The 17,272-nt window shown below is 43.6% G+C and overlaps 1 protein-coding gene across 10 annotated transcripts in view; it reads left to right on the forward strand.

Moving 5' to 3' along the window:
* Window positions 1–17,272, forward strand: part of GATAD2A (GATA zinc finger domain containing 2A) — a 125,405-nt gene that overhangs the window by 96,499 nt on the left and 11,634 nt on the right. For all 10 annotated transcript variants that reach the window (XM_081958972.1, XM_081958977.1, XM_081958973.1 and 7 more), the window contains 5 exons: window positions 6,966–7,095; window positions 8,998–9,129; window positions 11,154–11,246; window positions 13,149–13,280; window positions 16,270–16,437. In XM_081958972.1, coding sequence (XP_081815098.1) covers window positions 6,966–7,095; window positions 8,998–9,129; window positions 11,154–11,246; window positions 13,149–13,280; window positions 16,270–16,437 — 655 coding nt within the window. The remainder of the gene's footprint in view (window positions 1–6,965; window positions 7,096–8,997; window positions 9,130–11,153; window positions 11,247–13,148; window positions 13,281–16,269; window positions 16,438–17,272) is intronic.

Below are 17,272 nucleotides of genomic sequence, written 5' to 3' on the forward strand. Positions count from 1 at the left end.
GTTCCCCACCTCTGGATTAGGGAAACAATTTACAATTTTTCCTCAAAGCACTGAAGACCACATGTGTGGAATATTAACCTAACAATCTAAACCAGGGGTCTCCAACCTTGGCAACTTTAAGACTTGTGGACTTCAACTCCCAGAGTTCCTCAGCCAGCTGGCTGAGGAACTCTGGGAGTTGAAGTCCACAAGTCTTAAAGTTGCCAAGGTTGGAGACCCCTGGTCTAAAGTTAGCCAACAGGGTTAGCTATATTTTCTCTTGGCATCTCTGTCACAGACACATTTGTTGGCCGTTATAAATGGCCACCCAACTCACAGACAAGTGACACTTAGGCAGCTTACAACATTAAAAATTCACAAGCTAAAACAAAACAAAACACAGAACCTCACCTTCACCAGACCCACTGACAAAACTACATCTTCTGGGCCTTTTAGAAAAAAAATAACAAGGTGGGGGGCCTATTTGTGGATAGTGGCAACAGAGACAAAAGCTTTCCCTGATCCTTTCTTGGAAGGAGATTTGTTGAGATTTATTTTGAAGAGAGAGTAGAGTAGAATAGAATAGAATAGAATAGAATAGAGTATAACAGAGTTGGAAGGGACCTTGGAGGTCTTCTAGTTGAACCCCCTGCTTAGGCAGGAAACCCTACACCACTTCAGACAAATGGTTATCCAATGTCTTCTTAAGTTGGAGCATTCACAACTTCTGGAGGCAAGTTGTTCCAGACTGCATGATTTTAACCAAGAGGCAGAAGCAACTTTCTATTTATATTCTATTCTATTCTTTTGCTGCAAAGAAAATCCAGTCCTCAATCTGGATAGCCCTATTAGTAAATAAATCACACACACACACACACACACACACACACACACACACACACACACACACACAGAGAGAGAGAGAGAGAGAGAGAGAGAGAGAGAGATCAAGGGTGGTTTGTGTTAAGGTTATTGGGGCTGATGGTTATCTGACGTGTATAATAGCAGGTGATATCACTTAGGTGATCTCATCAATGTTGAATTGGGTCAGATCTGATAAGTATCTGGAAAGGGAGGCCCCTAGGAAATCCCAGGGCCACAGGCTGGACTGAACATAGAAACAAAACGTCCTCTGAGCATTTTTCTGATGTTTCAGGGGTTGCATTTTGCCATTGTGTCGATATTTTATTGCATTAGACACCCAGAGTTGTTTTAGATGAAATGGGCAACCATATATAACTCTAATAATAAATATTTGAAAAAATTCATTAAACCAGAACACACCCTGAAAGAAAAGATCATGGCAAACTGCTTTCCTGTGCCCAAGGTGGTACTTGAGCCACTTAAGATTTTATTTGTTAAAATTCTATGCTATCTACTGTCCAGTGATGTGCCAAGACGCCAAGGAAGCTACCTAGAATTGTCCAGGAAGTCCCTTAAGAGTCAAACTGGACTCAATGAGACCTTTACCTGTATTTCCTTAACTGGTGTATGTGTGTAATACAGAAAACATTCTGGGTCCAAGCATTTGTTCTGAGTCTCTAAAAGTGAAGCGAAGCAAAGTTCATCATCTCCTCCCCCCCAAACAAAAATCAAAAAACCTTCCTCAAGCTTTCTTCATTTCATCAGTATTATTCGCAACAGCCTCTTTTCTTCTTACTACCATTTAGTGTCGGGGCTGTAATTGATCACCTTTGGCTATAACTTGTGGAAGCTTCCTTCTCTGGGCATTGCTGACTGCCAGGTTGCAGATTGATTTATGGTGGGGTGGCAATTTCTCCCCCCCCTCCTCCCAGTTTTGTGAGCTTTGTGTTGCTACAAATCTGAGAAAAGTGTGTAAAAGATGTCCATCTCCTTGTGTGTGTGTGTGTGTGTGTGTGTGGTTTCTCCCCCTTCCTTCCATTTTCTTACCATACCTGTCTTAATCATCCCCCCCTCTTGCCTCACCATTCCACAAAAAGAAAGTGATGTGTTACAAAACCAGTTCCAACCGGTTTGTTACCATAGCTTTGACGTGGGAAGGAATGGTTAAAAGGGTCACGTGACTGGCAAAACATGTCCCAATGGGTCACGTGGTGTGTTGGATGCTTGTTTAGAATAGAGGAAATAAGCTTTTTGTGATGGTAGTGGATCAAGAGGTGGCTCAGGTCACCACCACCCCATCCCTCCCCCCCCCACCCCGCCACTGGCGTTCCTGAGGGAAAAAAACTTCTTGCCAATATACAGGAAACTTGCTACTTTTTAAATTTATGTGAAAAGGGTTTCCATATATAACAAATACATTTAAAGCAAAAGATACCATAAATGTGAAAGTGAAATAAGAACGAAGAAGAAAATGAAAAGAAACAATAGAATAGAAAACAGAGCCCCCTCTCTGAGAGAGACGGGCAGTAGAGAAAAGCTGAAAAAAATAAAATAAATAAAAACATGAAAATAAATATAAAATGGTTTCAGATTTTCCTATGGGCAGTTACCATTCTATTCAAACCTCTCTCTCTCTCTCTTAATTACATCATTTTCTTCTTTCTATAAATTGTTTCTAATCCTCAAAACCATAAGTAGGGAATCATTTTCTTTTTTTTATGCAAAAAGTCCATAAAGGGTTTCCAGTCCGTGATCAGGAAACTTAACTTCTGTCACATCTGGACTACGAAGAGGACCAAACAATTTGTCTGTTGGAAGCAGAGACCAGGTTTCAGACTTAAAATCCCCCATACAAACGTGATTATTTCAGGATCTGTTCAATATCTCTTAAATTATCAATCAGGCAAGGCCAACTCTCTGGTTGGGAAATGAAAAGTCTTGCTTGTCTAAGGAAATTACATCTGCTAGTTTTATGAGAGGATTGATGTCAGGCACAAGTACAGGTAGTCCTCAACTTACAGCCACAATTGAGTCCAAAATTTATGCTGCTCAGAGAAACATTTGTTAAGTGGGTTTTGCTTCATTTTACGACCTTTCTTGCCACAGTTGTTAAGTGAATCACTGCAGTTGTTAAAGGTAGCAACATGGTGGTTAAGTGAATCCGGCTTCCCCATTGACTTTGCCTGACAGAAGGTCGCAAAAGGTGATCATGTGACTCTGGGACGCTACAGCCGTCATAAATCCGAAACCAGTTGCCAAGCATCCAAATTTTGATCACATGTCCATGGTGCAACTGTCATAAGTGAAAAATGGTCATAATTTCACTTTTTTTCAGTGCCGTTGTAACTTTGGTTGGTCACTAAACAAGCTGTTGTAAGTCAAGAACTACTTGTAATCGGGAACAGGAGTTGAGTTGAAAGTCCATTACAGGCTCCCTATAGACAATCTACTAAGAGTCAAGCCAAATTAGTACTAGATAAGGGTCAGCTAGAATTCAGGGGATGGGGGTGGCTGAATTTAGGCCTCCGGTGGGAGTGTAGTGACTCCATACTGATAACATGCTTGACCCCACTCTCACCTCATCTCCTACAATTGATGCCACACATACTGACCAAAAAAAATGCCCTTTTTTCCAAAAGAATTTGTTTTCATTGCACCAGTTTCTTCTAACAAACCTTAGACCCATGATGGCGAACCTATGGCACACGGAGCCCATCGTCCATCTCAGCTCCACCGCGCATGTGCACACACCTCACGCCGGCCTGCTGATTTGCGGGTCTTTGCTGCACATGTGGGAGATGCGCACACAGGGGGAGGGGGTTGCATGCACAGGGGGTATGGCACACCTCCCCTGTGCCCCATATTTGGTCCCAGGCGGCTTCAGGGAGGCCTGCTAGGCCCAAAATGGAGCATAGGGGGGTGTCGCACGCATGCAGAGGGGAACTTGGGGGTCGCATACATGCACAGTGTTCGGGGGGTCGCATGCATGCGGGGTTGTGCATATATGCACAGGGGGCGAGTCGCATTGCATTATGGGTGTAGGCATGCGCACAATTTTGGCACGCAAGGAGAAAAAAGGTTAGCCATCACTGCCTTAGACTGTTGCACTGCCACTTTGAAATTGATCCTGGTTATATTCCTTTCCAGATTTCTCACTCATAGCAACCTAGTCCCCTTCATCCTCTTTCTCCCCTCCCCTTACAATAAATGTGAGTGTGTGTTCAGAGCAAGCTTCAATATTCTCAGTGTCTGTGGATATTTCCGTTCATCCAGGTCATGTGCTTTTCAAAAGGCAACTGGACTTCCTTTGTTTTTTCCTTGAAGTTGTTTCGCTTCTCATCCAAGAAGCTTCTTCAGTTCTTAAGAAGACTGAAAGAAGCTTGCATGAGAAGTGAAACATCTTCAAGAAAACAACAACAAAAAAGCAGTTTTGCTTTTTGAAAAGCACCTTTGGGGATTTAGTTATTCTCAAGACCTTTTATTTTGCAGGTGATAATTTGAAAATGGATTTGGGCAAACCTTTGGAGAAAATGAAGTGGGAGGGGAGGGAACCTGGCATGCTACGGTCTATGGGGTCACGGAAGAGTTGGACATGGCTTAACAACTGTACAACAACAACAACAACAAAATGTGATAATTGAGGCTGGCAAGGGATTGGCAACAATTTTAGATTCCATATCGAGTATGCATTAAATCGTACATGTCTATTCCATCGAAGTAAAATTATTTAGAATCTCAAAAAAGTATTAGAGGAATTATGTTTTTTGGCAGGAAAGTAGGGGGAAAGAGACCAAAGACCAACATAGTCAGTTTCACATTATAACATGGGGAGGGAGGAAAATACAGTATTATCAGAGAATTTGAGGCTTTGCTTTCTCCGGAAACGCAGTCTCTCAAAGTCTGATTTTGCAGAATTCTATACTTAAGAGGTTCCTTGGATTTTCCATAATTTGAAAGAAATGAAATGTTTAAATTTAAACGTTGCCTTGGGCTGAAGCCCATTCGTTGTTTGAAAACATGCTAATAGTATGTAGCATGTAATGCGTGCAAGGTAGAAATGTCCCCTTGTAATATGAATTTGAATCCTGTGCACCGTGCCTTTTCCAAATGCAATTGTCCCTGAGTCTGATGTAAGAAGTAGGAGAAAATACACCCCCTCCTTTTTTTGCTTCTGGATTTTCAACTTTTAAGGCGCGTAGTGAAATATTGCGTTATGAGGGTGCCCTCTAGGGGAATTTGTATGCATTGTCATTTTCACCTGAGATGGCTTTAGATCAGCTGTTAACAATCCTCTTCTTGGGATGGAAGTGTATTTCCTTATTAAGCACTTGGTGATGCCCCCCCCCCAGACCATTCCACTGCAGAAATTGGGGTGGGGGTGTCAGTTGAATCCATCTGGGGACAAGTACTTCTATATTGACTTGTTCAAACTCAGAAAGAAGCCTTTAATCAGGTAACTTTCTGCAGCTGCCTCCAGGAACTTTTTAGATTATAGTTTGAAGGTATGTAGGTTATCTTAATGGTAATTGGCTAGCTTGCAGCTCTGAGAAAATCTGTATGCTTCTTACTCTTGCAAGAAAATCAGTGAAAGTGAACTAGTTTCTTCTTTCTATGAAGAAGAAAAAAGATTTTTTTTTGCTAGTTTTCAAAATGCAAAATATTGACAAAACTTGGAAAAAAAACACCTTAACAATACAATGACATGTAATAGTTCTTAAGCTTAAAGAACAGACAATGAAAAACAAAAATGATAATGATAAAAAAACAAAGATATGAATAATCTACCTTCTATTTTAAACCTTAATTATTGATTTATTAATAAACATTATTATAAAATCAATAGAACATATCATTGTAAAATTTCACAAAATCTGTGCCAAAGCAGTACATATTGCTCCATTATTTGTCTGGCAGAACAAACAACTTTTTCCAGGATGGATAAATCTCACATTTCCCAAAGACATTCCATTCTTCAACATCTGGAATATGTCTTTTCCAATTTCTCGGTATAATTCTTTCAGTCACCCTGCCATGCTCGATCAGCCGTAATTCCTGATAAGCAGGTTCCAAAGCTTTACATAGTTTGATATCACATCAACATGTTTAGCATTTAAGAGATTTCTCATAAATCTACTTAGATGCCTTAAAAGACATCTCAAAAGATACCAGATGATCACATGACCATACTATATGCCACTTCAAATTCTCGAAGTTCAAAAGGCAGTTTATTTGTCTGCTTCATAAATTGCAAATGCACGTTATATCGTTCATTTATTCTGGCTTTCTCTTAGTCTTGGAAAGTCAAGGAATCACCATAAGATGTTGTTCTGTTCTGACCGAGGCTTCCCAAGAGCATGAAGCAAACTCCTTGTCCCGACAAAAATCCCTTGTATTAATTTACTGTGGATTCTGCTCAATCACATCCAGCAAAGTCTTTCAAGGGAGGATTTATGGTCACAGACCTTATCTGGCTTGGAGAGCTGACAGGCCAATATCTGCAAAACTTGGCAAGGAGTCTGGGAGAGTCACAAACCAATTAAGCAAACTAATTGTCTCCTGCAAACTCCACTCCCCTTTCGCTCCTCTTTTATTTCCTCTAGAAGGGGCCATTCATCATCCATCTGTGGCCTTACTCCCAACTCTACCCCTAAATGCGCACACTGGGAACAGGCTCCAGCTGTTCTTCTGCCTCACTGATATCTGACTCTGAAGGCAGCTGATAACTGTCAGACGGCCCTGGCCCCCTCTCTGCCTCCGACATTGAGCCCTCATCAGAGTCTTCCCCAGACTCCAGGACTGGCCCATGTTCCTCCCCAACCTCCTCACTGTCTGAGTCTGCTGCCAGCTCCGTTGGCTGTTGGTGGGCCACTACAAGGCCCTGGTTCTCTTATGGAATCTCTCTCCATTTGTTTGCTTTTTGAATATTCCTCTCACCCTCTTGCGGCCATATTAAGTAGGATCAGGAAGGCGGAAGTGTCATTTTGGTTCCCCACCCAAATAGGCCTGAAAATACACACTGCGGAACGGGGAGAGGATGGGTGGGTGGGTGGGGGAGGGGTCTTAGGATTTATTCATCCTTTTCCTTAAAAATATCCCTGTTCGTGCCCTTTCTCCTTTTCCAGTGAGGCAAAGCGAGAGAGGAGAGTCCCTTCGCCTGATGTAATAGTACTATCGGACAACGAGCCGTCAAGCCCAAGGATGAATGGATTAACCAAAATTGCATTAAAAGAGACCAGCACGGAAGTGCTAATGGTGAGTCTGAGCCAGCAGTCATAAGACGGAGAGCAAACTGACCGTTCTCCTGCATTTTTTTTTGGGGGGGGGGGATATTCAGATTTTCTGGCCTGCTAAATTACAAGTTCATCTTGGGGGGACTCCTCCCGTCTTCCCCCTGTTGTTTGTTCAGCACAAGCAGTGTCATACGTCGACTTTTCCCTCTCCATTGGCAAAAACTTAATTGTGTCCTCTGCTTTGTTGCTAGGAAGGTTTTCTCCACTGTGATTCCTCTGCTGGCTTCCTATCTCCCTGGCTTTGCTCTCTCCCTCCTCATCCGACCTCCTGCTTCATTCTATTCTTTCAGTTGAAGGGCATGAATTTCTCATCCCTTTCAGGTGCACCAGCTGCTCAGAATTCCCCCACTACTCCCCGTACCCCGACTCTGCTTTTGCTGTTCTTTATGCCTGGGCCACTTTACGTAAACCATCCGCCTGTCCCTTTTTGACCCTCATGCCTGGAATGTCTCCTGCAGCACTAAAGTCGTCCTTCCCCTGCCTTATATACCCTCCTGGGATGATGGCAATCCTGTCCCTGCTGGCTGGGAACATTGACAGTTGTCCTGTAACATATCTGTAGGACCCTGGGTTAGAGGAGGCTGGCCAAAGTCACATTGGTTTCTCTCTCTCTCTCCCTCCCTCTTTCTCCTCTCCTGCTCTCCTTCTCCCCATCCCTCCCTCTCTCCTCTCCCCATCCCTCTTTCTTTCTTTTCTCTCCCTCTCTCTCCCGTCCCTCTCTTTCTCTCTCTCCTCTCCCACTCTGTCCCTCACCCCCTTTCTCTTTCTCTTCTCCGTCTCTCTCTCTCCTCTCTCCCTCTCTCTTTCTCTCTCCTCTCCTGCTCTCCTTCTCCCCATCCCTCCCTCTCTCCTCTCCCCATCCCTCTTTCTCTTCTCTCCCTCTCTCTCCCGTCCCTCTCTTTCTCTCTCTCATCTCCCACTCTGTCCCTCACCCCCTCTCTCTTTCTCTTCTCCATCTCTCTCCCTCCCTCTCTCTCCTCTCTCCCTCCCTCTTTCTCTCTCCTCTCCTGCTCTCCTTCTCCCCATCCCTCCTTCCCTCCCTCTCTCCTCTCCCCATCCCTCTCCATCCCTCTTTCTTTCTCTTCTCTCCCTCTCTCTCTCCCGTCCCTCTCTTTCTCTCTCTCCTCTCCCACTCTGTCCCTCACCCCCTTTCTCTTTCTCTTCTCCGTCTCTCTCCCTCTCTCTCCTCTCTCCCTCCCTCTTTCTCTCTCCTCTCCTGCTCTCCTTCTCCCCATCCCTCTTTCTCTTCTCTCCCTCTCTCTCCCGTCCCTCTCTTTCTCTCTCCTCTCCCACTCTGTCCCTCACCCCTTTCTCTTTCTCTTCTCCATCTCTCTCCCTCCCTCTCTCTCCTCTCTCCCTCCCTCTTTCTCTCTCCTCTCCTGCTCTCCTCCCCATCCCTCACTCCCTCTCTCCTCTCCCCATCCCTCTCCCTCCCTCTTTCTTTCTCTTCTCCCCCCCTCTCTCTCCCCATCCCTCTCTTTCTCTCTCTCCTTTCCCGCTCTGTCCCTCACCCCCTCTCTTGCTCTTCTCCCTCTCTCCCTCCCTCTTTCTCTCTCTCCTCTCGCACTCTTTCCCTATTCCCTCCCTCTTTCTCCTCTCCTTCTCTCCATCCCTCCCACCCTCTCTATGTCCTTCTCCCCATCCTTCTCCCTCCCTCTTTCTTTCTCTTCTCTCCCCCTCTTTCTCCCTCTCTCTGTCTCTCTCCCCATCCCTCTCTTTCTCTCTCCTCTCCCGCTCTGTCCCTCCCATCTTGCAATCACTCTTTTAAAGTCAGCCCTTCTGTCATCCTCTCTAATGTGACTCCCCCCCCTCCCTCCCTCAAAGAAATTAAAACTTTTTCTTCCAATCAAATGTGTCCTTGTAGAAAAGCAGCCCAGAGGAACGGGAACGAATGATTAAACAGCTGAAGGAAGAACTTCGGTTAGAAGAAGCCAAACTTGTCTTACTGAAAAAATTACGACAAAGTCAGATACAAAAGGAAACTACAGCCCAAAAGGTGAGCAGATTCTGCCTTATTTTTCTTCTTCTCCCCTACTTGGAGTTTAAATATGGTCTTTCTCACCTGTCTACCGCCTAGGCATGGATTACCTCGGTGACCATTTCCGGCCTTCAAACTTCCTCTCCCCGCCCTCCCCATTAATTGCAACTTTTAAGATTTATTTCTAGAACTCCTGGTCACTGGATTTTGAGCTATAGATGGTGCTGTAAGGTGGGGCAGAGAGAAAGGAGAAGCGGAGATGTAAAGAGAAAATACATGCTAATTATTATAATAGAGGCTACTAGCATTTTTTTTTTGGTCCATCCATCTCTAAGTGCTGGATATGGGGATCTGCAAGAAGCCCTTCAGTAATAGGGTGATATTCTGAGAAGTCAATGTAAACTGACTGGGGAATTCTGGGAGTTGAAGTCCACAGGTCTTAAAGTTAGTTGAACACCCATGATGTAAATGAAAGCAGCATTCTTCCAGGAAGCAAATTGCTATCATTCCTCCACTTCTCCCCTCTGCTCTTTGAAAACTGGGCTAAAGTTCTGCAACCAAAAAAATGCAGGCATTTTGGCACCACATTTTGGCATCTCCACCTCTATAACTGTCTGGTTTGGTTCTGCAACCAAACAAGACAGACACAAGACTTCAACAGATATTTAGAACTGCAGAAAAAACAATTGCTGCCAACCTGCCTTCCATCGAGGGCCTGTACACTGAACGAGTCAAAAAGAGGGCTGTGAAAATATCTACAGAGCAGAGGTGGGTTGCTGCTGGTTTGGCCTGAATCAGCCGAACCGGTAGTAGTGGCAGCTGGAGGCTCCTCCCATCCTTCCGGATGCTTCTGCGCACGCACAGGAGTGCGCCCGAACCGGTAGTAAAAAAAATGGCAACCCACCATTGCTACAGACTCCTTACCTCCTGGACATAAATTGTTTCAACTTCTACCCTCAAAATGAAGCTATAGGCACTGCACACCAGAACAACTAGACACAAGGACAGCTTTTCCCCAAATGCCATTACTCTGCTAAACAACTAATTCCCTCACCAATGTCAAATTATCTACTAAGACTGTATTGCTGTTGTTCTTCTCTTCCTTCCTAGCATCTATCTCTCCCCACTTATGACTATAACCACGTTGCTTATATCTTTAAAATGTATATTGTTTTATTTATCAGAGTATAATTTGATTGCTTATTAGTAACCTACGACTATCACTAAGTCTTGTATCTTATGATTCTTGATGAATGTATTCTATTTTTTTCTTTTTTTTCTTTTTAATTAAATTTTTTAAATAAATTTTACAATTACCACCCCCCTTACCCTTCCCTCTTCCCACCCTCCCTCCCCCCGACTTCCCAGAGCAAAATACAGGGTATAAACATTTAACAACCATACGCTAACATCAGCTAACTAATTTTAACATGTTACTATTCTTGTGCTTTAACTCCCCCTTTATTAAACTAACTTTGAATAAATTGTAGCATTCCTTATGCCTTCATTCAAAAGCTAACTGACATTTTTTAGTCCGGTATTTGTTTTGAATATAGTCAATCCATCTTCTCCAGTCCAGCTTGTACTTCTCATCTGAGTGGTCCTTCAGATGCGCTGAAATTTTGGCTATCTCTGCTAAGTTTACTACTTTTAACGTCCATTCTTGGATAGTGGGCAACTCTTCCTTCTTCTTCCAGTATTGCGTCATCAACAATCTTGCTGCCGTCGTTAGGTTCAAGATCAGATTGGTCTCCCTATTTTTTTTTTCTTTATGTACCCTGAGAGCATACGCACCAAAGGCAAATTCCTTGTGTGTCCAATCACACTTGGCCAATAAAGAATTCTATTCTATTCTATTCCAAAGTTGTGCAACCCAAAAAAATACATGCATTTTGGCACCACATTTTGGCAGGGAAAACTCACTGCCCATAAATGGAGAGCCAAACGAGAGCATTCAGAATAGTTTGCTTCTGTTCTAAGATCTCTCTCTCTCTCTCTCTCTCTCTCTCTCTCTTCCCCGTGTCTGTTTGCCTGTTTCCCAGCCTGCTGGTTCTTCAGGAAATGCCACAGCCACACCTCCCCCATTAGTGCGGGGAACACAGAACATTGCATCCAGCAAGTCAGCCCTTCTACAGGTGAGGACGTAAGAAAGGTCTTTTGTTAATTAATTCAGCCTTCATAGGCTGCTTCAGTGCAGGTAATCCTTAATTTACAACCGTGATGGACCTCCCGATTATGGTCATAAGTTCCGACAGTTGTAAAGCGAGTCACCCGTGTGGCCGATCTGATTTTATGCCTTTTTTTTTTTGCATCAGTCACATGGTTTGCTATGGGGCATTTTAGCTGAAAACTGGAAATAAACACTGGTTTTCAGCAAAAATGTCACAAATCACGGTCATGTTAGCCTCAGGATGCTACCAGCAGCTATAAATGCAGGCTGGTTGCCAAGCATGCAAAATGGAGTCATGTGACTGTGGGAACCAGGCGATGGGTACCTTTTGAAGGCTCCGTTGGAGCTTTAATGAACCGCTAAGCAACTGGTTGCAAGTCGAGGACCAGCTGCAATGTCTGCGCTCCTACAGTACTTCTGAGGGAATAAAGAAACTGGAAATGAAGCTATACATGTATTTATTTTAATACTGGCACACATTAAAATGAACGTTCATTGCATACAGCTCTCAAAGGGTCACCACCTCCAACATACACTACATAAAAACAGACACAGACAGGAAAGAAAGAAAAGAAAGAAAGAAAGAAAAGAAAGAAAGACAGACAGAAAGAGAAAGAAAGAAAGAAAAAAGAGAAAGAAATAAAAAAAAATATGCATATATCCACATATAGCATATGCCAGGGGTGTCCAAACTTGGGAACTTTAAGACTTGTGGACTTCAACTCCAAGAATTCCCCAGCCAGCCATGCTGGCTGGGGAATTCTGGGAGTTGAAGTCCACAAGTCTTAAAGTTCCCAAGTTTGGACACCCCTGGCATATGAGACGGAGAAACAACAAAATTTGGATGTATACCTGTAGTAGAACCTCTGGTCGCGAACGCTTCTGACCACGACCAAATCAGGGTTTTTGTAAGTGCCAAATTTCCTGTTGTTTATTTACAAATAACAGTCACCCATGTGTGGCCGCTGCATTAATTTTGGTTAGGTTCAGGTCACAATCAAATCGAGTTGCGACCAAAGTTATGGAATGAATTATGGTCGTGACCAGAGGGTCTACTGTACATGGCAAGAAAAGTGAATCCTGCGAGTTCACCTGCGACTTTTGCCTCCAATATTTAATTGCATTCAATTCCGTACTGAAAGGTATTGCCTTGAAATCAGGGTGGACTCCTGGCGGCTGCTGGGATAAGTCGCTGCAGTTTTATTGGGAAAGCCTTCAGAAGTGGTCTGGCATTGCCTCTTTTCCTTGGACTGACAGTGACTGGTCCAAGATCACCCAGCTGGCTTTATGCCTGAGGCCAAATTAAAACTCACAATTTCCCGGTTTTTTTGCCTGGTACCTTAGCCATTACACCTGTGACGGCAAACCTACGGCACGCATGGCTTCGCTCCACTGCACATGCACCTCCCGCCATCCAGCTGATTTTTGGGTCTTTGCCATGCATGTGCGGGCGGCGCGGGCGGGAAACGTGTGGGGTGCCCCATTTTTGGTCCCAAGAGGCTTTAGGGAGGCCTGTTAGGCCCAAAACGGGCTGCGGGGGGTGGGTGTCATGTGGACATATGTGGGGAGAGCACAGAGGGCGTTGTGCATGCATGCATAGGGGAGCTGGAGTGGTGGTCATGTATGCACTGCATTATGGGTGTGGGCACACGCTTTTGGCACGCGATAACAAAAAAGGTTAGCCATCACTGCGCTACACCAAAGCTGCATTAAAAAGTTGGTTTAGGATCTCAAGGGAAGTAGGGAGAGAATGCTCTTGATGGATCTTTGACAGTCTGCAGTTACAAAGCAAAACCATTTTTTCTCTTTCTCTTTACTCCCTGTCCTCCAACCCACCCTCTCTCTCTCTCTCTCCCTCCCAAAACAGAACGCTTCTTCACGTATTCCTGGAACTGTTATTCCTCCTCCTTTGATCCGGGGTGGGCAGCAGACATCTTCAAAGCTGGGCTCTCAGCAGAACGCACAAATAGTTATGCCACCTCTAGTCCGAGGAGCACAGGTAAGTTATGGTTGCGCCTTTTAGTCTTTCTCTTGTCTTCCCTTCCCCCACACATCACCTTTCCTCTCCCAAGATCCTGCTTATCTCTGCCTAGCTGGGAAAGATCCCTTTCTGACTGAAACCCCAGAGAGTTGCTGCTGGCTGAGTTCTACTGGCCAAGGGAGGCTGAACTGGGTCAAATAACTTGTTGTGTTTACTGTTGGAATCCTAAATCCTTGGCAAATTGGACTTCAACTCCCAGAATTCTCCAGTCAGTAATTTTGGGAGTTGAAGTCCATGCATCTTAAGCTTACCAAGGTTGAGAAACAGGAATATTGCATAGAAGACAGAGTTTGGGTGTCTTTTCTAATGGAATGGCATACCTCCAGAAGCAGTGGGTGCTCCAACACGAGAGATTTTTAAGAAGAGACTGGACAGTCATTTGTCTGAAATGGGGTAGGGTCTCCTGCTTGAGCAGGGGGCTGGACTAGAAGACCTCCAGGGTCCCTTCCAATTCTGTTATTCTTGATAGTTCCCACACACACGTAGTCTTTGTTTAGTTAATTGCCTTGTTGGGTGACCGTTCACAGTTGCGATGGTGATGAAAAAGTAACCCTGTGACCAATTCTTGCATACTGTACATAACCTTCATAGATCTGTAAAGCAAAGCAAAGCCGAAGGAAGATCATAAAGCACAGTCTGTCAGGGTTCCAAATAACATCCAAAAGTAAATCAGAGTCCGAGGCAAAAGATTCCTCAATGTTCCAATTTATGAAGAGAGCCATGTTGGCACATCTGGGAAAACCCGAATCTGAAAGCTTCCCGGTTTTCCCATCCAGTTGAAAATTCAAGATCTTGCCCCCACACCCACAATTCCATCACATGGTCCAATCTTCCATTGCCATGCTGGCAGCTTCCACCCGTTCAGTTCCGGCCGGGTGCAGAGACAAAGGATGACCTTGGCTTTCTAGAAAGAATTTTGTTATGGCTACATATCACCTAACTCCTTACAATCCCCCCTCCCATTTTCCCACATTAGAAAATGCATAGTGGAATAATAAAAAGTGTGGCAGGCCGGAGGTCCAAAAGAAAAGATGGCTTTTCAAATTAGCAAAATGAAGGAATTAAAGTTGTAACAGAAGCAAAAGAAAACTACCATATTTTTCAGAGTATAAGATGCACCAAGGTTTTGAAGAGGCAAATTTTTTTAAAAAAGGTTTTACACTCTGCAAACGTCCCAAAAACGGCCTGTTTTTCGTGAAAACAGGCCCGTTTTTTGTCCAAAAAATGGCATTAGGAGGCTTATAGAGAGTGCTCCTGGGAGCTGGGGGGCAGGCAAAATTGAGCGAAAAATGGCCCATTCTTTCCTCATTTCTGCTCTCCCCAGCCCCCAGGAGCTCTCTGAAAGCCTCCTACAAGGCCATTTTAGTGAAGAGGGCAGAGGTTCAGGAGGCAAAAAAAATGCTGTATTCAGTGTATAAGACGCACCTAGATTTTCAGCCTCTTTTTTGAGGGAAAAAGGCATGTCTGTTACTCTGAAAAATACAGTAGTTAAAAGTATTTTGCACATTCACTGTACCTCTCCATGCCATTCTGTTCTGGCAAACCATTCCTGCTTCTGCTGTGTCATTCGTGCACCCTCCATCACTTCTTCCTTTGCCTTTATACTCTTAAACGTCTCACCTCTCTCTTTTTCAAGAGCTCATCGACTCCAACAAAGTGCAACTTTCTCTCTCTCTCTCTCTCTCAACACATTTACTTCTTCCCTATATTTGTTCTCTACTTTGAGCATCCTATATTGTCATAACTAAGCCCACCAGTCACTTGTTTTTGCACTCCCTCCGTGTTTCTTCAAAATCCTTTCGTTCTGAACTCTTTCTCTCCTATTTAAGACTCCTTAAGTACCCTGTTTCCATTGCTTTTCATTTAGATACATTTGATAGATCACGACAGTTGTCTCTTGACACACACAGCCTTTAACTCTGTATAATAAAGAAGGCAAAATTGGTTGTATGTGTAGCCATTTTTGCATCTTTAAACCAAGAGAATACCATATACTACTCACCGGCTTTCTACCAGTACCTCTTAAAATTCTTCTTTTCTAGTTTTTTGTCGTTTATCTACACCAGTGATTCTCAACCTTGGGAATTTGAAGATGTCCGGACTTCAACTCCCAGAATTCCCCAGCCAGCGAATGCTGGCTGGGGAATTCTGGGAGTTGAAGTCCGGACATCTTCAAGTTCCCAAGGTTGAGAATCACTGATCTACACTCTACCATAATTTGTTGAACACAACTGCCTTGGCTTTGGCACATTAATTATCAGATCCACTGATATTTACTACAAATAATTTGCGTTTTCAGTCAACAGCATGGTATTGCCTGCCTGCAAACGAACACACACACACACACACATTCGTATTTCCAACAATGCATATGTAACATTACACATCCTTGCCTTGCCCCCTGCCACCCCTGCCGAGGCATTTGTTGAGTTGGCCTCACGCCGGCTTTGCTTCCGTTACGCACTGCTCTCAAATTCACCAAAGCCTCTCTGCAATCCTATTCATTACAGGCAGTCCTCAGCTAACAAACATTCATTGAGCGACCACGTGGCGTTAAAATCGTGCTGAAAAAATTGAGGCATGTTTATGAAGCTATTTTTTCAGGTTTTACGATTTGATTATCTGAGCGAAACTAGAAAGCGCTTTCCTGTTAGAACCTGATGCATTTTGGAAATCTTCCAACCGTTCTGAAAATAAAGCTACACACTGTTGGCTTTGGGAGTATTCCTTTTTTTTTTTAATTAAAAAAAAAACTAATAGTTTTTCCTTCTTACTTTCCTTCTTCCCTCTTTTCGCATTGCTCCCACGGCATCTTGTTGTTACCATCCCACCCTTCCTTTCCCCCCTTGCTTGGCCTTCCTTCTCCCCTCCCTTTTTTCCCCTGCCCTCCTCCCATCTTGTCCTCCCACGTATCCATCCATATCAGTCCATCTCTGTGTCTCCCCAGCAAATCCACAACATCCGCCCGCACTCCAGCTCGGGGCCTCCTCCGCTGCTCCTAGCTCCACGGGCTTCCGTTCCCAGCGTGCAGATCCAGGGTCAGCGCATTATACAGCAGGGTCTCATCCGCGTAGCCAATGTCCCCAATGCGAGCCTTTTGGTAAACATCCCGCAGGTAAGCAGGCAGCAATGTTGCCCTTAAGCCTTTCTTCCTCCTGACGTCATTCAGGAAGGGCGACTGCATATAAAGAAAACTGTATAAGATGTTTTATAGATGGCATTTTCCGCTTCATTCTCCAAAACACCTGAAGATTGACAGAGATGTTTAAAGATAAATCAGCTAAATGTTGGAAATGCCACCAGACACCTGGGTCGTATTATCACATGTGGTGGACATGTGTAGAAGTCCAAAAAATATTGGACAAAAATACATACATGGTTGGAGAAGATGATACAACAACATATTGATTTGAAACCCAAAATATTTTTGCTGGGGATTTTACCAGAAACTTATAGTAAAGGAAATGTAGATCTGATTATCCCTGTAATAACAGCAGCTAGGATTGTATTTGCACAACACTGGAAAAGTGAAGATATTCCTATGGATGAGAATGCGATTAGGAAAATATTAGAATGTGCAGAAATGAATAGGTTAACACTTGCAATTAAAGAGAAGGAACAAACGGAATATTATATCATATGGGAACTATTCTACCGATAGTTAGAGAACAAATATGAAAGTTAGAAATGAAAGCAGATTAGTGAAATATAGAAAATATATTAATAGAATTAAATAAGTTAAGAAGGGGATTGTTATAGTATCAGATATGTTATGTATATCAGTATTAAGTCATGAGCAGATAAATAATGAATATGGTTGTAAATTCTAACTCTTATTGCACAAGATATTTTTACCCATATGACACACTGTTTAATGAAAGATGGATTGTTTGTATTAAAATAAAATAAAAACAGTTATTTAAAAAAACCCGGAAGGACAACTGATCCAA

This window comes from Natrix helvetica (assembly GCF_964273705.1).
Source record: "Natrix helvetica genome assembly, chromosome: 1".
Classification (NCBI taxonomy): domain Eukaryota; kingdom Metazoa; phylum Chordata; class Lepidosauria; order Squamata; family Natricidae; genus Natrix; species Natrix helvetica.